Source organism: Somniosus microcephalus, chromosome 4 (genome assembly GCF_052327205.1).
Source record: "Somniosus microcephalus isolate GS21.2 chromosome 4, FLI_Smic_1.0, whole genome shotgun sequence".
Classification (NCBI taxonomy): Eukaryota; Metazoa; Chordata; class Chondrichthyes; order Squaliformes; family Somniosidae; genus Somniosus; species Somniosus microcephalus.
Window position 1 is genome coordinate 306,226,957 of NC_140990.1, and position 27,085 is coordinate 306,254,041.

The 27,085-nt window shown below is 43.7% G+C and overlaps 1 protein-coding gene across 5 annotated transcripts in view; it reads left to right on the forward strand.

Moving 5' to 3' along the window:
- The window catches only part of mbd5 (methyl-CpG binding domain protein 5), a 236,049-nt gene that overhangs the window by 80,856 nt on the left and 128,108 nt on the right, over window positions 1-27,085 (forward strand). For all 5 annotated transcript variants that reach the window (XM_085986680.1, XM_085986681.1, XM_085986684.1 and 2 more), the window contains exon 2: window positions 14,764-15,463. In XM_085986680.1, coding sequence (XP_085842806.1) covers window positions 15,354-15,463 — 110 coding nt within the window. In that variant the 5' untranslated portion in view covers window positions 14,764-15,353. The remainder of the gene's footprint in view (window positions 1-14,763; window positions 15,464-27,085) is intronic.

A 27,085-nucleotide genomic window follows, 5' to 3' on the forward strand; every position in this document is an offset into this window, starting at 1 on the left:
ACATAAGAAATAGGAGCAGGAGTAGGCCAATCGGCCCCTCGAGCCTGCTCCACCATTCAATAAGAACATGGCTGATCTGATCCTAACCTCAAATCTTCTATCACTCTGCATCCACCCGAACCCATGTGATCTCCCAGGAGAGGCGAAAAAACAGATAAAAGACCCCATGGCCAATTTGGGAGAAAAAAATCTGGGAAATTCCTCTCCGACCCATCTAGGCGATCGAAATTCTTCCAGGAGGATCACTCTGTCCCTATATTTTCTACAGTACTTACCTTCTGTAAAGGCGATCTCCACCCCAGCCAGGAACAGGAATAAAACCATCTCCTGAAATCTAACACAGAATTAGAACACAGTAGGAGCAGAACCAGGCGACACGGCCCCTGGGCCCACTCCACTACCCACAGGGCCATGACCATTCCGAACCTAGACTCATGTCCAATTTCCTGCCCGCTCCCCGTAACCCTTAATTCCCTTTACTTCTAGGAAACTATCTATTTCTGTTTTAAATTTATTTGATGATGTAGCTTCCACAGCTTTCTGGGGCAGCAAATTCCACAAACCTACCACCCTCTGAGTGAAGAAGTTTCTCCTCATCTCAGTTTTGAAAGAGCAGCCCCTTATTTTAAGATTATGCCCCCTAGTTCTAGTTTCACCCTTCATTGGGAACATCCTCACCGCATCCACCCGATCAAGCCCCTTCACAATCTTATGTTTCAATAAGATCGCCTCTCATTCTTCTGAACTCCAATGAGTAGAGTCCCAATCTACTCAACCTCTCCTCATATGACCACCCCCTCATCCCCGGGATTAACCGAGTGAACCTTCTTTGTACTGACTCGAGAGCAAGTATGTCTTTTCTTAAATATGGAAACCAAAACTGTATGCAGTATTCCAGGTGCGGTCTCACCAATACCTTGTACAACTGCAGCAATACCTCCCTGTTTTTATATTCCATCCCCCTAGCAATAAAAGCCAACATTCCATTGGCCTTCTTGATCACTTGCTGCACCTGCATACTAACTTTGAGTTTCGTGCACCAGGACCCCCAGATCCCTTTGTACTACAGTACTTGCCAGTTTCTTGCCATTAAGATAATAACTTGCTCTACGATTTTTCCTGCCAAAGTGCATAACCTCACACTTTCCAGTATTGTATTCCATCTGCCAATTCTCTGCCCACTTACTTAGCCTGTCTATGTCCCTTAGCAGGTTTTTTATGTCCTCCTCACTCACTACTTTCCGTCCCATCTTTGTATCATCTGCAAACTTTGATATGTTACACTCGGTCCCCTCCTCCAAATCGTTAATATAGATTGTAAAGAGTTGGGGACCCAGCACTAACCCCTGCGGAACACCACTAGTTACTGGTTGCCAATCTGAGAACGAACCGTTTATCCCAACTCTCTGCTTTCTGTTAGAGAGCCAATCCTCCACCCACGCCAGAATATTACCCCCAATCCCGTGATTTTTTATCTTGAGCAATAATCTTTTGTGTGGCACCTTGTCAAATGCCTTTTGGAAGTCTAAATACACTACGTCCACTGGTTCCCCTTTATCCACCCTGTATGTTACTTCCTCAAAAAACTCCAGCAAATTTGTCAAACATGACTTCCCCTTCATGAAACCATGCTGAGTTTGTCCTATTAAATTATGTTTATCCAAATGTCCCGTTACTGTCTCCTTAATAATGGACTCGAACATTTTACCAACCACAGATGTTAGGCTAACAGGTCTATAGTTTCCAGCCTTCTGCCTACTACCCTTTTTAAATAAGGGTGTTACATTAGCAGTTTTCCAATCTGCCGGGACCTTTGCTGAGTCCAGGGAGTTTTGGAAAATTATTACCAATGCATCCACAATCCCTACCGCCACTTCCCTCAAGACCCTAGGATGCAAGCCATCAGGTCCAGGGGATTTATCCGCCTTGAGTCCCATTATTTTACCAAGTACTACTTCCTTAGTGATTTTAATCGTATTTAGTTCCTCCCCCCCCCCCCCCAGAGCCCCCTGTTTGTCCAGTGTTGGGATATTCTTAGTGTCCTCTACTGTAAAGACTGATACAAAATATTCATTCAGTGTTTTTGCCATCTCCATATTTCCCACCATTAATTTCCCGGTCTCATCCTCTAAGGGACCAACATTTACTTTAGCCACCCTTTTTCTTTTTATATAACGATAGAAACTTTTGCTGTCTGTTTTTATATTTTTTGCTAATTTACTTTCATAATCTATCTTCCCTTTCTTAATCAATCTTTTAGTTATTTTTTGCTGTCTTTTAAAGACTTCCCAATCTTCCATCCTCCCACTAGATTTGGCTACCTTATATGCCCTTGTTTTTAGTCGGATACTATCCTTAATTACTTTACTTAGCCACGGATGGCTATCTTTTCTTTTGCACCCTTTTTTCCTCAGTGGAATATATATTTTTTGGAAGTTGTAAAATAACTCCTTAAATGTACACCACTGATCATGTACCGTCTTACCCTTTCATCTATTTTCCCAGTCCACTCTAATCAATTCCGCTCTCAAACCTTCATAGTCTCCTTTATTCAAGCTCAGCACGCTTGTTTGAGATCCAACCTTCTCGCCCTCTAATTGAATATGGAATTCAACCATGTTATGGTCACTCATTCCAAGGGGCTCCTTTACTAGGACATTTTAAATTAATCCTGTCTCATTACACAGGACCAAGTCTAAGGTTGCTTGCCCCCTGGTCGGTTCAGTTACATACTGCTCAAGAAACCCATCCCTAATACACTCCTTGCCAGACTTCCCCTATGAATGTTAAATTGAAGAAGTATATCCAGTTTAAATAATCAGATTGCAATTAACATTCTACAATGTTGCAGCAGTATAGTTAAGAACCTTTAAAATAAGCTTTATTACCAATTTGAAAACTTTGTTTTTTCACACTTTTTTATTACAGCCACAAAAATTGGGGGTGGGGTGGGGGCGGTGGGAAATCACAAGGGGAAAAAATGATCAGATAAAACCAAGTAAATTCCAAGAAAATTAGCAAAATTCATTTTAATTTTGAACATTAATGAACCTCAAGAAAGAGAGGAAGGGCCTAACAGGACGAGTTATGCAACCAACAATTATTTATAACTTTTATGGCCTTATTGGCAGTTCCAAAGGTTATTGCCTGGGCAGTGGTAATGACAGCAAAACTGTCGGTGTTCACCATCATTACCCCTCTGAAACGGACCGCAACTTCAGGATTTAGCTGATGCGCAGATAAAATGCCGAAATCCTGAAGTTGCGGTCAGTCGTTCCCTACTCGACCGCAGGCTGCGCTGTGGAACTCCCCATAGCCGGCAAGCCGTGAAATCAGTTGAACTGAAGAAAACTTCTTTTTCAAATATTGCTGTTAACCACCCCATAAAAAGTTAAGCCTTGTTGGAATAGGTGTAATTGGAGTTTTAACGGCATATTGACTGCTGAACAACCATTCTGGCCTTAAAAAAAAACCTTATTTTATATTTGTGAAAGGTCAAATTTCTCCATTATGATAAAAATTACTAGATTTTTAAAATAATAAATATCTCTAAGGTTTGTTTATGATATTTCAGCTTCTACCTTAACCCTGTGTGTATGTCCCAATCTTTATTTCACTCAAATTTTGAAAAATTGAAATGATAATCGGTGCCTTTTTATTTCCTGGTTTGCTGTCTGAGAATTCTTCAATGTGATTGGTTGCTTAGACAGCTTGATGACATCACTGCTGCTGTAGACTAGGGATTCCCTTTTGACAGCGCTACAATCAAATTAAGGTTGAGAAAGCGAATGTTTTCGCCACAGAGATCGCGAGATCTTTGTGGGCAGCTTTCTTGCAAGTCAGTGGCAATCGCTGCTGACAACCACAACAGCAGCTTGTTTTATATAGCGCCACCCATTCCGGGTCAGTGAAAGTTTCCATTATCACAAAATAGTGTCCAGCTATTCTAGCAGTAAAATACAGTTATTGTATTTGTGAATGCACTACGAGCTGCTGAAGTGTTTGTTCAAAGTAACGCATCACCACCATAGCATCCTGATGCGCAAATATATTTAAAGTTTGACTAAACTACAAAATAGTTGATAACATTTAATTTTACAGTGTCTGCTAGAATGGCATATTGTATATGGCGTTTCCATTTTAATAACATAGCTGTGGTCATTGTCAATGCATCTCAGTGTGCATCCTGATATCACAGGTGCAATGTGCGTACATCTCTGAATGTGATTTTTAGGAAGAAAATAATGGGAAATTTCAGCGGGCAGGGGGTGGGGGTTTTCAGATTTTACCACCCAAGAAAAATCTGGGAATTTATCAGTGAAAATTGATTTTAAAGTTCCATAAGTATAGATACTATTGCTGCAACCTAAGCAGGCCAAACTTATGCATGCAAATCTTTTGCTTAAAGCTTTTCTCAATCACAACTTTATGGGGCCACAAAAATCGTTCTAGACATTCTTATCTGATTCTGGCTACTTGTGCAATTATTTTTTCCTCTTTGTTCAAATAAGGCATGTGGTTTGTAAAAGTTAGATTAGCTTCTGTGTTTAGAAACACAAACATTTATCATATGCTTTATAATACTTAAATGTACTTAACTAGAAATTAGCTATCGCATGCCAATAATACCTCGGGCTGAAGCTTTTGAATTTATTCAGCAAAGGCATTTATGCTTTGTACTCTTGGGAATTCCAAACCTTGGGTCACCTAATTAACTGTTAGTTAACGATCATCCTTGTTTGCTGTGTGTGGTTTTTTTGTTTTTTGTGGAGGGAAAGGAAGAGTTGATGTTTGTTTACAAAAATTACAAAACCCATCTGGCAAAATACTGTTTTTATGAGCTCAGTTCAGTTGTTTCTTTTCCCAACTGAAGATCAGCATAGCATTGAAGTAGTTTTTCTGATGATGCACGTATGTGCATTACAGCTACAAAACAAATTTCTTCATTGAGAAGAGGTCAAAATAATTTGGTTAAACAAGCAATGTCTGCATTCTATCATGTTTCTGTGTACCGGAGGTTATTTTCAAAAGATTGTTTTATGTATTGATCAGGATTTATTCTTTTGCCTTTCCCCAACATCACTTCAACTGTGATAATTTGTATGGAAGTATTCTAGATGTTATATTTCCCCTAATCAAATTATATTTTATAATAGAGGTATCTGGCAAGTTTTCAGGGAACTGATGTCAGAATTGTAAAATAGTTGAAATTTTTTTAAATGAAGATTTGGTTCTATTGTAATATTGTACATAATAATAAAGCCACAGAAAGGGAACCAATGTAAACTGAGCTGTTGCCAGATGCACATCAGCCAGTAATGGTAATTAAAGTTTCTGTGGTGCAGCCACATGTCCAAACTGTAACATGGCTGGAAATGTTTGTGTTATTTCAACTTTTATGCTACTGGTTACAAGGAAGGCTTGTTGTGGCCAGTTTGCTTGTACAATAGATCAATTTCAAGATTTCACACGCATTGGCTAATTATTGTGACTAAGCTTATTTATGCGTATTTAGAAATGGAAAATATCTAAATTATTAAGCAATATCTGGTAAATAAGTTTTTTCATATAAAAGCCCAACAGGCTTGTCCCTATCTATGTGAGAGCTCATCATTTCTGTGTGAGAGATGATCACAGCTCCAGTTCAACACCATGGGAAAAGTAAATGGTGAGAATGGGGTCAACTATACAGGGGAAAAATTCTGCTCGTCGAGCCCATGCCAGCACTCTGCAAGAGCACTTCGGCTCCCCTGCTCTTTCTCCGTAGCCCTGCAATATTTTTTTCCTTCAGGTACTTCTCCAATTCCCTTTTGAAAGTCACGATTAAATCTGCCTTCACCACCCTTTTAGGCAGTGCATTCCAGACCTAAACCACTCGCTGTGTAAAAAAGTTTTTCCTCATGTTGCCTTTGGTTCTTCTGCCAATCACCTTAAATCTGTGTCCTCTAGTTCTCAAGCCTTCCGCCAATGGGAACAGTTTCTCTCTATCTACTCTGTCTGGACCCCTCATGATTTTGAACATCTCTATCAAATCTCCTCTCACTTTTCTGCTCTAAGGAGAACAATCCCAGCTTCTCCATTCTATCCATGTAACTGAAGTCCCTCATCCCTGGTTGGATAACATCAAGTGAAGATGAGGAGTTATTAGAGTGCCAATAGGACTGGCGTTGAACTGGTATTACTTGTTTGTTGAAGAAGTTTTCGGGTTCTGGTTAAAAGTAGTTTACTTGAAGTCTTAAATGATTTTTTGATATGGTTGTGGGACTTTGTGGTGTTATTTAGTGTTAAATCATAAAGTCATTCTGCACCCTCTCTAAGGCCCTCATCATTCCTAAAGTGCGGTGCCCAGAATTGGACGCAGTACTCCAGTTGAGGTCGAACCAATGTTTTATGCTGGTGCACAATTAGGTTTTTAAAAAAAATTGCCCACAAAGTTCCTGGAAGTGCGAGCTAATAACGGCGCACCAAGGGCAACAGGGCATCTGGGACCTTGGTGAACAATGGGACAAACAGTGTATCTCCTTAACCAATGAGATTTAAGGATTGAGAAATAAACAGAGGAAGGACTGACAAGGTGGGTGAACATAACATAAGAACTAGGAGCAGGAATAGAGCATAAGGCCCTTCAAGCCTGCTCAGCCATTCCATAAGATCATGGCTGATCATCTACCTCAACTCCACTTCCCCGCCCTATCCCCATATCCCTTGATTCCTTTAGATGCAGAGAGTGAAATAAAGAGATGGAAAGAAAGATTGGATTAAGAGAGAAAGATAAAAGGTACAGAAAGGAAATGTTAGTATAAAAACATTTTTACAGTCTCCTAAAACAATTTGCAACCTGAAGGAATGAGACTGCATGCTTATAATTGTTCCAATTTCCACCCTTCCCTCACCTTCACATGGTCCATCTCCGACTCTTCCCTTCCCTTCCTCGACTTCTCTACCTCCATCTCTGGGGATAGGCTATTGACAAACATTCACTCTAAGCCCACTGACTCCCACAGCTACCTGGACTACACTTCCTCCCACCCCACTTCCTGCAAGGACTCTATTCCATTCTCCCAGTTTCTCCATCTCCGCCACATCTGCTCTGACGATGCCACCTTCCACACTAGTGTTTCCGACATGTCGTCTTATTTCATCCACCGAGGATTCCCCTCTACCGTGGTTGACATGACCCTTGACCGTGTCCGTTCTATTTCCCGCACTTATGCTCTCGCCCCTTCCCCTCCCTCCCGGAACCACAATAGGGTTCCCCTTGTCCTCACCTTTCACCCCACCAGCCTCCACATTTAACGGATCAGCCTCCGCCATTTCCGCCACCTCCAGCGTGATCCCACCACCAAACATATCTTCCCCTCACCTCCCCTTTCAGCGTTCCGAAGGGACCGCTCCCACCGCGACCCCCTGGTCCACTCTCTATCACCCCTTCCCATGCAAGCGCAGGAGATGCAAACCTGCCCTTTTACCTCCTCCCTTCCCATGTCCAGGGCCCCAACCACTCCTTCCAAGTGAAACAGCAATTTACTTGTACTTCTTGCAATTTAGTATACTGTATCCGCTGCTCACTATGTGGTCTCCTCTACATTGAGACCAAACGCAGATTGGGTGACCGCTTTGCGGAACGCCTCCGTTCAGTCTGTAAGGGTGACCCCGAGCTTCTGCTACACTCCCACTGTGACCCCGTTGTCCTCAGACTCTTGCACTGTTCCAATGAAGCTCGAGGAACAGCACCTCATCTTTCGATTAGGCACTTTACAACCTTCTGGACTCAACATAGAGTTCAACAATTTCAGACCATAACCTCTGCCCCCATCTTTTTCTCTCAAATGGCAGCTGTTGATGATTCTGCCATTCCCATTTACACTTCATCTAGAGTCACCTTTTGTTTCTTAACTTGTCCCATTACCATCTCCTTTTGCCTTGCACCATCATCCCTTTTGTCTCTTAATCTCTCCTGCCTTCCATCCTATCACAGACCTTCCCTTTTGTTCTTTCCTCCCCTCACCCCCCCCCCCCCCCCTCCCTGCCCCTACACTTGCTTAAAAACCTGTTAGAGGAAACTTTGCTATCTGGCAATCTGGAGCCACCGGCAAAAATCAGCAGCCGTTTTTAATTCTTTCTGTTTGTTTTTTTTGCTTTGTTTGAACAGTCAAGCTGTGCAAGGTCTGTAGCTATAGCAACAGCTTCAGCTACAGAGCTTTAGGGCCACACCCGAGTGTTTAGAAGCTGTTGCTAAGCAACAGTGTTTGTTGTCAAATACGGAGATAAGAATCTCCGTACCTCTCAACATTAACTCTGGAGAGTATGGCAGTTTTGAGGCAACGGCAGCAGCTCGGTCCCATGGGTGCCGGATAGCGCACAGTTTCCTGTACATCTGACTTTTTCCAGTTCTAACAAAGGGTCATCGACCTGAAATGTTAACACTGTTTCTCTCTCCACAGATGCTGCCTGACCTGCTGAGTATTTCCAGCATTTTTTTTTCAGATTTTCAGCATCCGCAGTATTTTGCTTTTGTACTTATAATTGTTCACTGGGCAATTGAGGTTGATTAGCAGTCATTAACAATTATCATGTCGTTAAGGGTACTTGCGCTGTTAGTTACTAAACTTAACTTTTTTGTGGTGAGTTTAATGGGATATTAATGTGCAAATGCAGCAACTTCATGAAGATTAAGTGCGAGATGCCGTTTTCGTGAAACTAATGGCGGAGCGGCACAAATCAGCCAGCAACTTGTGGCGATTCTTAATTCACGGGGTAACACTTCCTCGCTACAAGTTGCTGGACGATTTGCGCATGAACAACTGCGTGCGTCGTTCAGACGCCTTTTTTAAGCAATCACGGGCCTATTATTTTGGAAAAAACACAAAAGTAGACTTCTGCAGTCTACATTTAATATTTCCCTCTGGAATGATCCTATTTTTCTTTTCATTATGGTGCCTTATCAACATGTAAGAAATACCTCTGAAGGGAATATTTCAACTCCTTGTGAACTGATTTGGCCTTTATTAAACCTTCAGTAACTAGCTGTGTCATACTTATAAATAACTCTCTTAATTTTAGGGTATATATACCTTTTGAAATAGACAGGAGAATATGGTGGGGATCCCATGTAATTTCTGGTGCCATATTCTGTAGTTATAGGGTAATTATTAGTCCAATAGCAGGCTATCCTGAGCATGGCATGCTGAAAAGGACAGATTTCTTCTGAAAGCATGGCTTTTCCTTTTCTTGGAATATTGGCTTGTAATTTGCAGACAGCAGCGAAGCAAAGGCGTTTGCCACTGGCCCCGAAGAAAGCTTCCCACAAAGATCTCGCAATCTCTGGCGAAGTTTGGCTTTTTCGACGTGCAGTTGAGATCGGTGTAGTGTAGTGTGAATCCCATAGCACGAGCTGCTGTGATGTCAACAAGCTGTCGAAGCAACCAATCACTATGTCGACTTCTCACAGACAGGGAACCAGGGAGTGTTAAAGCTCCTTTTATTCTGACTTTTAAAAAATGTTCTAGAGAGCAAAAGAAAGATTGGGGCTCTCGCACGGGGAAAAGGTAAACCTGAAATAAATATGAACGAACTTTTAAAAAAATATGTTTTTTAATTTAAAGTTTCTTAAAAATTGTAATTTTTAATATAATGGAGAAATTTCGCACTCTACAAAATTAAAATTTGTTTTTCAGGGCCTTAACATTTGTTTAGGAGTCAATACGCTGTTAAAACCCCAGTCACACCTAAGCCAACAAGGTCGAACGTTTAATGGAGTATTTAACAGCGATATTACCATGGAAAAGCCAAGCTTCGTCAGTTTTGCTGATTTCCCTGATTACACTGATTGCCGGCTATGGGGAGGTGGGGGCGGGGGCGGGGGCAGCGGGCCACAGCGCAGCCAGTGTCTGAGCAGTGAATGGCTGACTGCTACTTCAGGATTTCCGCGTTGGGATGCGCATGTGCTAAATCCTGAAGTTGCAGTCAGCTTCAAAGGGGCAATAGCAGCATTCCCACCGCAAATTCCCGGTCATTATTGTCCTGCTTTGTGGAATACACTGCCCAGTTCTCTGACCTTCCTAGCTCTCTCCCTGCTTTTAACATGCCTTTGGTCTTTGTTACTCGCCCTTCTCCCAGCCCTAATAATTTTTCCCTTCTGTTCAGCAACCACTATTTTGTCATGCTCAATGTTGAGCATTTTCTTCCTGCAGTGAAGAGCACAACAGCAATGCAAGTTATTATTTTTCTATAACATTTGTAAAACTCCCCCCAAAAATTAACAAAGTTTAAAATGTTGAGAATTGCTTGGATAGACAATTTATATTAAGATAAAGTTAAAACACTTACCATACTATTACAGGTATTTTTTTTAAAGTAAACCCTGACACAAGTGTGGATGTGTGGAAAGCCTGTTACTCGGAATCATAAAAAATTCTTGTTCAGCATAGAATAAAGAAAAACAAACCACAGAGGGCGAGGAAGTAGCTCACAGCAACCCTAAATTGAATCTCACGATAGAATGAGCTAAATTGATTGATCTTGTCTTGTCCCCATCACCTTTTCAAAAACTTGATGTGATTTCCATAAATGTGTGTACTGTTTTTACAGAAAAATTAAAATTTGTGTAAATGTGCTTTCGCATTTCTACATAAATAATGGAAAAGGGGCAATACAGATCATGGCCAGCGACATTGCAACACTAATGCATTCTCCAATAGGCAGGTCAGTAATTGACCTCGCAGGAAACCAAAATTGAGTCTAGTTGTCCAAGCTTTGCCATAAATAACAAAGAAACCCATGATTACGCATATTTATTTTATAAAATTGAAGTATTGGTTTAGATCTGTGTTTCAAAGTAGTAGTTTGTGAACTATATATAACACTGATACAAGGAAATTATTTTAACTGTACAGCTAAATGCAGTACAGGAAACTTTTTTTTATCCGGCACCGACGGGACCGGCGTGGTGCCGGTTGATAAACTCCAGATTACAGAGAGGTATACTTACTAAGGTACGAGAGCCCCGTACACGGCCACAGATCCAGGCGTCCCTGTTGCATGGCAACAGGTGCAGGAACCCCAGTTACACGGCCACAGATCCAGGAACCCCGGTTACACGGCCACAGATCCAGGAACCCCGGTTACACGGCCACAGATCCAGGAACCCCGGTTACACGGCCACAGATCCAGGAACCCCGGTTACACGGCCACAGATCCAGGAACCCCGGTTACACGGCCACAGATCCAGGAACCCCGGTTACACGGCCACAGATCCAGGAACCCCGGTTACACGGCCACAGATCCAGGAACCCCGGTTACACGGCCACAGATCCAGGAACCCCGGTTACACGGCCACAGATCCAGGAACCCCGGTTACACGGCCACAGATCCAGGAACCCCGGTTACACGGCCACAGATCCAGGAACCCCGGTTACACGGCCACAGATCCAGGAACCCCGGTTACACGGCCACAGATCCAGGAACCCCGGTTACACGGCCACAGATCCAGGAACCCCGATTACACGGCCACAGATCCAGGAACCCCGGTTACACGGCCACAGATCCAGGAACCCCGGTTACACGGCCACAGATCCAGGAACCCCGGTTACACGGCCACAGATCCAGGAACCCCGGTTACACGGCCACAGATCCAGGAACCCCGGTTACACGGCCACAGATCCAGGAACCCCGGTTACACGGCCACAGATCCAGGAACCCCGGTTACACGGCCACAGATCCAGGAACCCCGGTTACACGGCCACAGATCCAGGAACCCCGGTTACACGGCCACAGATCCAGGAACCCCGGTTACGCGGCCACAGATCCAGGAACCCCGGTTACGCGGCCACAGATCCAGGAACCCCGGTTACGCGGCCACAGATCCAGGAACCCCGGTTACGCGGCCACAGATCCAGGAACCCCGGTTACGCGGCCACAGATCCAGGAACCCCGGTTACGCGGCCACAGATCCAGGAACCCCGGTTACGCGGCCACAGATCCAGGAACCCCGGTTACGCGGCCACAGATCCAGGAACCCCGGTTACGCGGCCACAGATCCAGGAACCCCGGTTACGCGGCCACAGATCCAGGAACCCCGGTTACGCGGCCACAGATCCAGGAACCCCGGTTACGCGGCCACAGATCCAGGAACCCTGGTTACACAGCCACTTACATGAAGTAAAACTTACCTGAACCTACTCCTGAATTTTGCCGGTCAAGAGAGATTTCCGGTTATTTAGGTGCCGGTAAAAAGAGCGTTTCCTGTAGTTGAATATTGAGTGCTTCAACACTTACAATAGCACCGGTTACTATTTAACTTGTCTCTCTCTTTGATGTTTGGTGATGTGAGCATTGAGAGCAAGACAAAGGGAAATATCTTCTTAAATTTTATATTTGTATTTTTATAAAGCAGACCTAATTGAAACAAAATCAGAGGGAGTCTTCCCATCAGAAATCCTTTTTTGAAGAGAATTGTGATTATTAGTTCTGCACTGTTTTCTGTTGGTTTGTATTTCAAGAACAAGTGCTGGTGATATTACTGAGGGCACTTGCTTAGAAATGTAAGTGAGATGAATTGATGTGAACAGTTAATTCTGTGATAATACTTGGTTCATTACCAGCTCTGGTAATGTTCACCCACAATATACGACCAGATGAACACTTCAGCTCAGTACCATGGAAGATACCACTAACTACTTAAACAAATGTACACAGAAATCAGCAGCAACAAAAGAATGCCGATAATGGTTCTCCCCAACATTTTTATAGTAAAGACCACCCTATAATGGTGAGATGCCTTCATGTTAAAATGTGTATATATTGGGCAGAGAGATATGCTGCATGTACATTAAAGCTTCAGATATAGACTGAAAATCAATTTGGAACTCAAAGGTTGGCATTTCTGCCCACCTGTATCGGAGGGTGATAAATCAGTGGTCAATAAGGAAAGAGTCAATGGACATTTTCAATACGTTTTTACGGTAATTCTAATGTAATTTGTAATATGTAAAGATTCTAGACCGCAGCAGAGAGCGCTAATGCTATAGCATAGTAAAATATGCCCTGCTGCGCCATATTTACTGTGAAGTGCCACAAGCGCTATATTTATTTTAGAATTGCAAGACATTGGATTGCTATCCTAAAGAAATTGCATGGAAAAAAAAGTCCAGTGGAAATTCTCTTTTTCCAATTTGTTTTCTTTTTTTGTTTCTGTTGTATGTGACCTACTTCATCAGGAATGGGCAACCTTTGAAATCCCAAGAGCCAGAAAAGATCTTGTGCACTGACAAAGTGGCGCATGTTTTAAATAACTGTAGGACACTCACAGATGCTCTAACTGTAACTGTAATTTTGAAGCCTAACCGACAAATGTTACTTGTTAACGTGCTTTATTTCCAGTTATTTACTGGAAATCTGGATTGTTTCTTGACTTGCACATTCTCTTTCTCGGGTGCATGTTCCCTTTGAAGTGCAGTCACTGCTGTTATGTAGGCCAACATGGCAGTCAATTTGTGCACAGCAGCATCCTGGTGATTAAAAACAGAAAATGCTGGAAATACTCAGCAGGTCAGGCAGCATCTCTGGAGAGAGAAACAGAGTTAACGTTTCAGGCCGATGACCCTTCGTCAGAACAGTTCTGACGAAGGGTCATCGACCTGAAACGTTAACTCTGTTTCTCTCTCCACAGATGCTGCCTGACCTGCTGAGTATTTCCAGCATTTTCTGTTTTTATTTCAGATTTCCAGCATCCGCAGTATTTTGCTTTTGTATTAACATTCTAGTGATTTTGGTTGAGGGAGGAGTGTTGGCCAGTACATGGTTCTATGAATAGTGCTAAGCAATCCTTTGTGCCCACCTGAATGGGTAGACAGGAGGTTTAACATCTCGTCCAAAAGACGCCATCTCCGTCAGTGCAGCATCTCCCCCTGCACTAGATTGAAATATCAACCTAGGTTACGTGTTCAAGTCTAGGAGTGGGGTTTGAACCCACAACTGTCAGATTGAAGTGCTATCACTGATCTTGAAGGGGAAGGCAGACCCTGAATATGCTGTAGTCGTTTTTTTGTTTAATTAGATAAATAAGTACACCATTTCGCAACTACAGTTATTTATGTCGTGTTTTTTATTTACCTGAATTTGCTCAAAACAATTGCTTGCCTCAATGTCTTAAACTATTGATTTTTTAAGTGGTTCTGAGGTTTGCATTTATAGCATTGAACCGTGCAATGAGCTGAATAAATAGTGTAGTATTGGCATATTAACATTATTAAATCCCAAACAAAACTCTTAGTGAAGTGATGAAAAATTCTTTAAAAAAAGCATCAGAACATTTGGCCCCATGTCTGTGTGCTGGCTGCTGATGCCATTTTGTATGGAGTAATGGGGCTTAGTCAGAGTATGAAGATGGAGAAATTTAATGACTGACTCAAGTTATATATGTTGTTTACCCAGCATTTTCAAATAAAATGTTGACACCAGTATATTTGTTATTTAAAAAAAAAATACATTTTTTTGTGAAATTTATTTAAAACAAGAAGAAAAGCTGGCTGTCATCATGATTGAAATGTTTTCTAAATGGTTAAAGTTTGCATTTTCAATAATGCATTCAGGTAGATGCATTGTTTCATTAGAATCCATGACTTTAACTGCCTATCAGTTTATAATATATGCAAGCTATCTTATTGCACACCACTGTTGCCATTTTCTTGATAAACTAATTGTTAATTTTTGCACAGGGTATATATTTTCAGTTACCTAAACTAAACTCTTGTATATTTACAGGATTTTGCATGAAGGCTGAATCATTCAAAGCTATGGAAGTGGTGCGAAGTGAAATCCGGAGGCTGTTGTGTTAAATGTGAGAAAAAACTGTATTTTGGACTCGCCCGGAAAAAGTACGTTAAAAGTGAAGGATGCGGCCTACTATGGGTTCAATTACAAGAAGATTACCCTGGCCCTGAAAATCAAGACTAGTCTGCAGGAATCAGTAAAGCTTAACAAAACTGCTGTATGTCAAAACATACATTATCCTTCTTAAAGCTCAGAACTGAGTAAACCTTTCGTGAATTATGTGCATCCTGATTTAGGAGGCAGCCGGTTCTCTCCATGTAGCACTACTGTACAGCTTCAAACACTCTGAATCCTCCCACAGCATTAAAGGAATGTGGATTATTATGAGGCAGTGACTTTGTATAAAATGGTGGCTTTTGAAGAGATGGCCCCTCATTGAGCTGGAACATCTCCCCGAGTACTTCGTACAGTGGGCAAGCACTGTACCATATGGTCACGTTTCAGAGACCAGGATGACATGAAATCCGAAGATATCATCTGACTTTTGATATCTTTGAGGTGTCACAAGCAGAAACGTAAAAATGAATGGAGGAAACGAGAATGATGGTGAAAAAGATGGTGGGGGACCAGCAGTCCAAGTTCCTATAGGGTGGCAGCGGCAAGTTGACCAGAATGGAGTGCTGTACATGAGGTATGTGGTGTTCTGTACTTGTTTTAAGATGGTCAACTTGGGGGTTTGCGGGGGTGGCGGTGAATTTAACATGTGGTTCTGGAGTCAAATATAGGGTGAACTTAAACCATGACCAAATTACTGTTTCCTATTTATATTGTAACATTAATTTTTTACTCTATTGAGTTTTTTTTGCAGTACCTCGCACAATTGGAACCGAACCCAAACTTGGTTATGTTGTTATTGGCCTTGCTGCTGTTCACTCACTCTGTGATCTATGTACTCCGTATAGTTACGGGTCATTAATTTGTACCATTTCAATAGGACTGGCTTTTTCAAGCAGTTGATTTTTTCTAAAACATATGTACTCTTTTTTAAAACTGTATTTTTTTAAAACTCAGTGTTAAATGAACCGTTGGATTTAACAGTTAGTAAGAAGGTCTCCGGTTTAATCCGTAATTTATGTGGAATTACCCAGTCTCCGCAAGGTACTAGTGGGATGATGGATATTACAATGGGCTTGTTCCTGAATTGGAAAGAGAAAAATTGGGCAGGGTGTTCTCTCCTGATTGCTGTCAAATTAGAATTGTGCATGTGGATGCCAGTTGATCGTTGAGTTGGGGTTTGCTATAATATTACATGGTCATATAGCCGACATCATGTACAGATTCACATGAAGGGCAGATCGTGGCTGATGTACCTGAAGGCATGCTGCCTGCAGAACTGTGCCTCAGCACATATGTAAGCTGAATATTTCCAAAAAGGGGTAAGTGTAGGAGCAAAAGTAAATAAATTTCACAGTGGAAAATGTTAGATACTGCTTTTGTTGAATGCTTAAATCATAACTGATTGTGACGTATGTAATTTCCAAAGATTAGATGAGAATGGTATCTAGAGACACTTTTATGTCACTCGAGCAGTGACCCAGAACATCAGAGCACTGCTCTCTGGCTTTTACTGCTCCCTGTAAACCTGCAGTCCCCATTTTAGAGAATGTTTTGAAGGGAAGGAACCATTAAAAAAAAACTCTAAACGCTGCTTATTATATGGCTTCAATTTCCCCACGTCTTTAATTTGACTCTCTGTTTTTCATTTGAAGTCTTGCTGGCAGCCTTTGCGTTAGAACCCTGCCACCTGCTTACCTGTAATCCCTGCTGTCATCCCCATCCTTTGATAGGATGGGGCTTCCTGAAGATTTGAACAGGCTTTCACATTACTAAGGGCAGCTGATTGCAGGCGCTGAGTTCTCCCTCCTTCAGCAGAACTCCATAATGTATGTCGCTACTATTACAATAACTTCCGTTTGTGTATTACCTTTTAATATAGAAAAATGTCCCGTGGTGCTTTACAAGGACAAGATGGAACATGGGGGTGGGGGAATGCACGCAGGCAGGCGTGCCAGGCTGGAGGAAGTTGCAGAGTAAAGGTGGGGCAAGGCAGTGGAGGGCTCTTTAGATGAGGATCAGGATTTTAAATTTGACTTGCGGGGCATGGAGTCATATGAACATATTTAAAGATGGGCAGGAAAGGACCAGCTGGTCCATCAAGCCTGTTCCAAACGGTCATGCCACAACTAAGGATCTTGACTCCCAATGTACCCTCCCACTTGGAGTTATTTAATCTCCTGAGAGAGGCAAAAAAGTAGGCTGATTCAAAACAAAATCTGGGAAATTCCTGTCCTGAAATCAAAAGTTCTGGGAGAACACAGTGATCATGATAGATTCACACCTTCCCAGATACCTTTTGTACACAGTGATATTAGCCATAAAATTGAACTTGTCCAGTTAATTTTTGAATTGTTGCAAGGAATCCGCACTCCGCACACGAGCCGGTAATTTGTTCCGAGTGTTGACATCCTCTATGTAAAGAAAAACCTGCTGACATCCAACCTAGTCCTGTGCTTCCATAACTTATATGCATGACCCCTCGTGTCCCCTAACCTATCTAGTTCAAATAGTCTGTCCACACACACTGTCTAGTCCCTTCATCATTTTAAACACTTCAATTAAATCTCCCCAAAGCCTTCGCTTTGCTAGAGTAAAAAGACCCAGCTCTCTCTCAGCCTATTGTGATAGCTAAGGGCTTTTCAATTAGGGATCATTCTAGTGGTCCTCCTTTGAAGACTATGAAGCTGGACAATTTCTCCCAAATTGTTGTCTAGAATGGTTAGTTACTGGGACATAATCAGAACATATACAGAAATGTGGCTTTTTGGCCACAGCCCCTCCAATCTGGCCTCTTGCCCTCCACTCTCCATAAACTCCAACTTGTTCAAAACTCTGTGTATCTTGTCCTATGCTAAGCCTTATCTGCCCATTACTCCTGTTGTCGCTGACCTACATTGGCTGCCCATCTTCCAATGCATTCAATTCAAAATCCTTGTCCTCATCCATGAATCCTTCGTGATCACAGCCCATTGTGTTAGCCCATCGTATCTGCTATCTCCTATCCCAAACACTTCATTCCTCTCACCCTAGCATTGGTGACATGGGCCCTCAGCCACCTTGGGCTTGCCCTTTGGAACCCCCTCCCGAAATCTCTCTGTCTCTGCACCTCACTGTTCACCTTTAACGTTCTTGTCAAAACCCATCTCTTCAATCTAACATTCAGTTAACCCTTTCTAATTTGTCTCTTCCTGGCTCAACATTCTTTTTCATTTATTCCTACTTGTGAAGTGCCTCAGGACTGTTTTACATTAAAGGCACCATATAAATGCAAATAATTGTTGCTGTCCCTGTCATTGTCTTGAGGATATGCAAGGAACGTTCCAGACTTGTGCTCTTCTCAGTATTTTGTTTTATCAGACAAACTTTTCTTTGCTGAGCGCATGTCTCTATTGGTCTGTAATAGCTCCTCTCCAGCTAGGTTTGTGTGTATATCTTGCCTTTTGGTTCAGGGCTGGCTGGATTTAGAGCACCCTGTTGATCTTTGGCAGAGGTACACTTGATTGTGGTACTTGAGGGCCTTGGCATAGCTGGGGAATTCTGTGAGGTTAAGAATTTGAGTCAGTAAGAAGGGCAGGGTTGAGGTGGCAGCTTGGTCAGGATGAGCCAGAAAGTCAATGTGGCTATTGTGCTGACTCGGTTTGTTTTGTTGGAGGCTAGAATGTTGAAAAGTTCATTCGACTTGCCAATGCAAGAGAGCAGCTACGTGGGTAAATCATCATGTGACATGCAGTGCTGACGTGTGCTTTTCCTGGCTCAAGATTCTTCTTCATTTCTTCTACTTGTGAAGTGCCTAGGGATTTGTTTACATTAATGCCATTATATAAATGCAAATAGTCGTGGGGGAGCAGGGTATGCAAGGAGCGTTCCAGACTTCCCGGACTGTGCTCAGTTAATAGATCTCAATTAGGACAGCAACAAGGACAAGACATCTGACCTGCGCCAAAATCAGTAGGAGCTGCTCATGATTGTTTTTTGTTAACCCCTGCTGGAAAGTGTATGTATGTAGATGTTGAGTGATGACAGGATAGTCAGGGTTGTGACATTCCCCATAGTCAAATAGCTTGCTAATATTGACTGGCTAGGCTCACAAGTGAAATTTGCGACTTGGACGAGACATCAGAGAGCTGTCTGCATCCTGGAAGAGTTTATTCGTCAGGGTGTTGTTGGGTTGCATGGATCTCATCGCCAACTTGTGCTCTTCTCAGTATTTTGTTTTATCAGACAAACTTTTCTTTGCTGAGCGCATGTCTCTATTGGTCTGTAATAGCTCCTCTCCAGCTAGGTTTGTGTGTATATCTTGCCTTTTGGTTCAGGGCTGGCTGGATTTCGAGCATTTGTATATTGTTACAGCAATAAGGTTATTCAAACATCATCTTCAGCCTGAACTCCAACCAACTATTTTGGGATCAACTTATTTTTGTTACCAAATACATAGAACATAGAACCTAAGACGTAGGAGCAGGAGTCGGTCATTTGGCCCCTCGAGCCTGCTCTGCCATTCAATAAGATCATGGCTGATCTGATCTTGGACTTAACTCCACTTCGCTGCCCGCTCCCCATAACCCTTGACTCCCTTATCGTTCAAAAATCTGTCTATCTCCACCTTAAATATATTCAATGACCCAGCCTCCATAGCTCTCTGGGAAAGAGAATTCCAAAGATTCATGACCCTCTCAGAAGAAATTCCTCCTCATTTCCGATTTAAATGGGTGCCCCCTTATTCTGAAATTATGCCCCCTAGTTCTAGATTCCCCCATGAGGGGAAACATCCTCTCTGCATCTACCCTGTCAAGCCCCATCAGAATCTTATATGTTTCAATAAGATTTCCTCTCATTCTTCTAAACTCCAATGAGTATAGGCCCAACCTGCTCAACCTTTCTTCATAAGACAACCCCTTCATCTCCGGAATCAACCTCGTGAACCTTCTCTGAACTGCCTCCAATGCAAGTATATCCTTCCTTAAATAAGGAGACCAAAACTGTACGCAGTACTCCAGGTGTGGTCTCACCAATACCCTGTACAGTTGTAGCAGGACTTCCCTACTTTTATACTCCATTCCCTTTGCAATAAAGGCCAACACTCCATTTGCCTTCCTAATTACTTGCTTTACCTGCATGCTAACTTCTTGTGATTCATGTACAAGGGCCCCCAGATCCCTCTGTACCTCAGCATTTTGTAATCTCTCCCCATTTAAATAATTTGCTTTTTTATTTTGCCTACCAAAGTGGATAACCTCGCATTTTCCTACATTAAACTCCATCTGCCAGATTTTTGCCCACTCACTTAGCCTATCTATATCCCTTTGAAGATTCTTTGCGTCCTCCACATAATTTGCTTTCCCACCTATCTTTGTGTCATCAGCAAATTATACTCCAAGTCATTAATATAGATTGTACAGGAAACTCTTCTTTATCCGGCACCGATGGGACCGGCGTGGTGACGGTTGATTAAAAAAAAAGTCCGGATTACAGAGAGCTATACTTATCAAGGTATGAGAGCCCTGCATACGGCCACAGGTGCAGGAGCCCCGGTTACACGGCACTTGTGCAGGAACCCCGGTTACATGGCCACAGATCCAGGAACCCCAGTTACATGGCCACTAATATATAGTAAAACTTAGCTGAACCTACTCCTGAATTTTGCCGGTTAAGAGAGATTTCCGGATATTTAGGTGCTGGTTAGAAGAGAGTTTCCTGTAAATAGTTGAGGCCCCAGCACTGAATCCTGCGGCACCCCACTAGTTATAGTTTGCCAACCTGAAAATGACCCATTTATCCCGACTCTCTGCTTCCTGTTAGTTAGCCAATCCTCTATCCATGCTAATCTATTACCCCCAACCCCATGAGCTCTTATCTTGTGTAGTAACCTTTTATGTGGCACCTTATCGAATGCCTTCTGGAAATCCAAATACACTACATCTACTAGTTCCCCTTTATCCACCCTGCTCGTTACATCCTCAAAGAACTCCATCAAATCTGTCAAACATGATTTCCCTTCCATAAAACCATACTGACTCTGCTTGACTGTATTATGACTTTCTAAATGTCCTGCTATTGCTTCCTTAATGATGGACTCCAGCATTTTCCCAATGACAGATGTTAGGCTAACTGGTCGATAGTTGCCTGCTTTCTGTCTCCCTCCTTTCTTAAATAGGGGTGTTATATTTGCAGTTTTCCAGTCCACTGGGGCCTCTCCAGAATCCAGGGAATTTTGGTAGATTACAACCAATGCATCCACTATCTCTGCAGCCACCTCTTTTAAGACTCAAAAATGCATGCCATCGGGTCCAGGGGACTTGTCCACCTTTAGTCCCATTAGTTTGCCTCATACTTTCTCTCTAGTGATACTGATTGTTTTAAGTTCTCCCCCCCCCACCCCCCCCACTCCAGTAGCTCCTTGATTATCCATTATTGGGTTGCTTTTAGTGTCTTCTACTGTGAAGACCGATACAAAATATTTGTTCAAAGTCTCCGCTGTTTCCCATTATTAGTTCCCCAGACTCATCCATTAGGGGACCAATGTTTACTTTAGCTACTCTCTACCTTTTTATATACCTATAGAAGCTCTTACTCTCTGTTTTTATATTTCTTGCTAGCTTAATCTCATAAGCTATCTTCTCTATCATTTTTTTTGTCGTCCTCTGGCCTTTCACTATTCTTCGCAACATTGTATGCTTTTGCTTTCAATTTGATACCATCCTTTACTTCCTTAATTAGCCATGCATGGTTCATCCTTCTCTGAGAGTCTTTCTTTCTCACTGGAATATATCTTTGCTGAGAGTTATGAAATATCTCCTTAAATGTTGGGCACTGCTTTTCTACAGTCTTACCCTGTAATATATTTTCCCAGTCCACTTTAACCAAGTCTGCCTTCATACCTTTGTAATTACCTTTGTTTACGTTCAGGGCACTAGTTTGAGACCTAACTTTCTCACCCTCAAACTGAATTTGAAATTCTACCATGCTATGATCACTCTTCCCAAGAGGATCCTTCACTTTGAGATCATGAATTAATCCAGCCTCGTTACACATTACCAGATCTAAAATAGTCTTCTCCCTGGTTGGTTCCACAACATATTGTTCCAAGAAACCATCCCGTATACACTCTTTAAAAACTCTTCCTCAAGTCTACCTTTGCCAACTTGCTTTGTCCAATCAATATGAAGATTAAAATCTCCCATGATTATAGCCATACTTTTCTTACAAGCCTCTATTATTTCTTGATTTATTCTCTGTCCTACAGTGTGGCTACTGTTTGGGGCCTGTAGACCACTCCTACCAGTGACTTTTTACCCTTATTATTTCTTATCTCCATCCAAACTGAGTCTTGCTCTTCCAGGCCAATATCATTTCTCATTACTGCACTGATCTCATCCCTTATTAACAGAGCAACACCACCTCCTCTTCCTTTCTTCCTATCCTTACGAAATGGCAAATGCCCCATAATATTCAGTTCCCAGCCTTGGTCACCTTGCAACCACGTCTCTGTAAGGGCTAGCCGATCATACCCATTTATTTCTATTTGTGCTGTCAACTCATCTATCTTGTTACGAATGCTGCATGCGTTCAGATATAGAGCTTTTAATTTTGTCTTTTTACCATTTTTTCCCTACTCTGACCCCTTTTTCTGATGCACTCTTATGTGTATACACTCTGTCCCTTCCCATCACACTCTGGTTATCATTACCCCTATCGCAACCCTGCACTTTTGCCTTCTCATTTTTCTTTGACTTTTTAAATTTCCACTCAAGGTATCCCTCCCCCTCACTATTTAGTTTAAAGCACTATCGACAGCCCTAGTTAATTCGATTCGCTAGGACACTGGTCCCAGCCTGGTTCAAATGAAACCCGTCTCGACGGAACAGCTCCCTCTTACCCCAGTACTGGTGCCAGTGCCCCAGGAATCGAAACCCATTTTTCCCACACCAATCTTTGAGCCACTCGTTCATCTCTCTGATCTTATTTACCCTTTGCCAGTTTGCATGTGGCTCTGGTAGTAATCCAGAGATTAGTACCTTTGTGGTTCTGCTTTTTAATTTAGCCCCTCGCTGCTCATGCTCCCTCAGCAGAACCTCTTTCTTTGTCCTACCTATGTCGTTGGTACCTACATGGACCATGACAACTGGATCTTTCCCCTCCCACTCTAAGTTCCTCTGCAGCCCAGAGGAGATGTCCTTTACCCTGGCACCGGGCAGGCAACACAGCCTTCGGGACTCACGTTCTCTGCTGTAGAGAACAGTATCTATCCCCCTAACTATACTGTCCCCAACCACTACCACATTTTTTTTATGGCTCCCCGTACCATGGTGCTGTGGTCAGTTTGCTCACCCTCACTGCAGTCCCTGCCCTCGTCCACACAGAGAGTAAGAACCTGTTGGACAAGAGCAAGGGCTGAGGCTCCGAGCTCCGCCACTACCTCCTGGTTCCCCATACCTGCCTTGCTCGCAGTCACACCCACCTGTCCCTGACCACGGACCGAATTTGAACTAATTAATCTAAGGGGTGTGACTGCCTCCTGGAACACCGCGTCCAGGTAACTCTCCCCCTCCCTGGTGTGTCACAGTGTTTGAAGCTCGGACTCCAACTCATCAACAGGGAGCCGAAGTTCCTCGAGCAACCAACACTTACTGCAAATGTGGTCGCCGTGGACCTCTGGTGTCCACCAGCTCCCACATGTTGCAGCAGTAACACATCGGCTGCCCTGCCATCTCTAATGTATTTAATTAATTAAATGTATACGTTTTGAATGTTTAGTTTTTAATCCTGGCTCTTAATTTAAACCAGTGCCCAAGAAAAGAGAGAAATACTGACCAACCAATCACTTCCCTGCTTTCCTGTGATGTCAGTCCTTGTTTTTGTTGTCGGGTCCGCTGCCTCTGCTCTCGGGCCTTCCCCTGCCGCGCTGTTTATTTCCTCCGCTCTCGCTCAGACCCGCTGCCTCTGCCTTTTCCCTGTGATGTCACCTTTTATTTTTCTCCGAATGGATTTCGGCGGTTGAAAACCAGCTTTAAAGGTCATTTTTTTAACCGATGCAAAGCCTAGGTTCAGAAGACGGACCATTGCATTATAGTTTCGACAAAGACCCCCGCAGCCCAACAGCACCCAAAAGAAAAAAAATTGCATTTATATAGCGCCTTTCGCAACCTCAAGGTGTCCCAAAGCGCTTTACAAATGAGTGAACTCTTCCATGGTCCTCTGGGTTGAGAAGCAGTTGACCAGAATTGTCATTAACTTGAATACCTGCCATTCGCTGATCGTGAATTATCTGTCTGAATAGTGTTTCTAACGTATTTAAGTGCATGTATAAAACCAGTAGCTAGTCCCTCGCATTAATAGCAGTTCCTGCAAATGTAAGTCTTTTCTTTTCATTGCTGGTGGCTACATTTCTAGCTGAGAAACTATTTAAAATGGTTCCATTATATCGTGCCACCCACGAGAAGACTTTTTCCTTAGCTCCCAAAAATAGTGTTAGAGAGAATTTTTTATACTCATGCCAAGTCTGAAGTCAGCTGGTTCTGTTTTTTGCAAGGGGTCTTTTCCCTGCTCCATAGCATAAGTTACAAATGTTTGAAGTAGTCGTTATGATTATTCAAAGTGACTATTCCAGAGTGATGGTTTAGTTCCAGGAGTGCTTGAGTTCAACTTCAAATTTCTGAAAGCCTGTCTGATCCTGAGAAGTTTGTTTTCCTGCAAAATGGTGAGCTGCTTTAACTATGTAGGATCATCTGAACAAAACTGCTTTGCAGTGTGAGCTGAATTTTGCAGGTTTTAATTTGCAGCTGTGTAGATCTGTACAAAATGTGGCAGTCTTGCAGGTCCAGGTGTTTGCTGGAGGAATTGCTGAGCATTTTCTGAAACATAGAAGATAGGAGCAGGAGTAGGCCCATTCGGCCCCTCGAGCCTGCTCCGCCATTCAATGAGATCATGGCTGATCATCCAAATTCAGTACCCTGTCCCTGCCTTCTCCCCATATCCCTTGAACCCTTTAGCCTTAAGAAATATATCCAACTCTTTCTTGAATATATTTAATGAACTGGCCTCCACCGCCCTCTGTGGCAGAGAATTCCACAGGTTCACCACTCTCTGGTGAAGAAATTCCTCCTCATCTCTGTCCTAAATGGCTTACCCCTTATCCTTAGACTATGACCCCCTGGTTCTGGACTCCCGGCCATCGGGAACATCCTTCCTACATCTAGTCTGTCCAGGCCTGACAGAATTTTATAGGTTTCGATGAGATCCCCTCTCAATCTTCTAAACTCCAGTGAGTATAAGCCCAATCGACACAATCTCTCCTCATACGTCATTCCTGCCATCCCAAGTATCAGCCTGGTGACTCTTCGCTGCACTCCTTCCATGGCAAGAACATCCTTCCTCAGATAAGGTGACCAAAACTGCACACAATACTCAAGGTGCGGTCTCACCAAGGCCCTGTACAACTGCAGCAAGACATCCTTGTTCCTGTACTCAAACCCTCTTGCCACGAAGGCCAACATACCATTTGCCTTCTTAACCGCCTGCTGTACCTGCATGCTTACCTTCAGTGACTGATGCACAAGAACACCCAGGTCTCGTTGCACTTCCCCTTCTCCCAATCTATTGCCATTCAAATAATAATCTGCCTTCCTGTTTTTGCCACCAAAGTGGATAACCTCACATTTATCCACATTATAGTGCATTTGCAATGTTTCTGCCCAATCACCCAACCTGTCCAAATCGTACTGGAGTTTCACGACATCCTCCTCACAGCATACACTCCCACCCAGCTTTGTGTCGTCTGCAAATTTGGAGATATTGCATCCAATTCCCTCGTCCAGATCATCCATCTATCTATCTATCTATTCTATATATATAAATTAAAGGATACTTCTGTCTGTCATTCCGTCTGTCTGTCTTGAATTAACTCGAAAGTTATAGAGCGTACCTACACGTGCGTTACGTCGAAAGAAAGCTGACGATTCCCGAACCGTCCTAAGCGTATTTACGTTTCGGCCGGACAAAAATTGCACCCGCGGTATCCAGAAAACGTTCAACATTCCGCTCATTATCCGCTCATTAGCATCGAGTGACGTCGAGGTTGACCAATCGTATGGCGGGTTCCTGGCGCGTGCGGCGGGCCCTCCAACGGTCAAGTGACGGGATGATTGACCAATCCTATGCTTCGGTGACCTGACGGTCCACCAATCGGTGCCTGTGTGGGTGGGCCTTATCGTTCTGAACCGAGGTGAGTCGCCACCATCTTGATTCCAAACTTTTCCTTTTTCCCCGCTTTCTGCGTGTTTCTTTTCAAATCTACAATTCCAGCAAAAAAAAAAGTTGCTTTTAAAAGACAAATTGTTTTTTAAAAAAGTAAGTTAATTTGTAAATCTTTTGTCTAACCTCTATAATTTTCCTACCTTTCACCGTTTTGCCAGGCCCTCAAAGCCTGGGCGTCTGTTGACCAGCCACGCCCGAGCTAGGCGCCTCCCGTCGCGATCGACAAAAGGCCAGCGATCGCCGCCATCTTTGTGAAGGCTGGAGGGGGCGGGCCTGAGCCGAGCGTTGCCACCACCGCCATCTTAGTAAAGGCGGGCAGGGCGGGAGTCAGCGTCCGCGTCATCTTCTGCCCGAAGCGCGACTTGAGTCTGGCCGGGCCTCACACGGGAGGTTGCGCGGCGGCGTCTCTCTGGTCTTGAAGTCGGCTCGGGCGGGGACATCGGGAGAATCGGGGGTAGGACATCGGCACATCGGGGGGGCGGGCGGCACATCGGGGGGGGCAGCACATCGGGGGGGGGCGCGCACATTCGGGGGGGCGGGACATCGGGGGGGGCGGGAGATCGGGGGGCGGGGCTCGGGGACTCCCCCTCCCCCTCCCCTTCCTCTCCCCCCTCTCCCCTCCCCCCCTCCCCTTCCTCCCCCCTCCCCTTCCTCCCCCCTCCCCCTTCCTCCCCCCTCCCCTTCCTCCCCCCTCCCCTTCCTCCCCCCTCCCCTTCCTCCCCCCCTCCTCTTCCTCCCCCCTCCTCTTCCTCCCCCTCCCCTTCCTCCCCCCTCCCCTTCTCCCTCCCCCCCCCTCCCCTCCCCCTCCCCTTCCTCCCCCTTCCCCTCCCTCCCCCCCTCCCCCTCCTCCCTCCCCCCCCTCCCCCCCCTCTCCCCCCTCCTCCCTCCCTCCCCCTCCCCCTCCTCCCCCTCCCCTTCCTCCCCCTCCCCCTTCCTCCCCCTC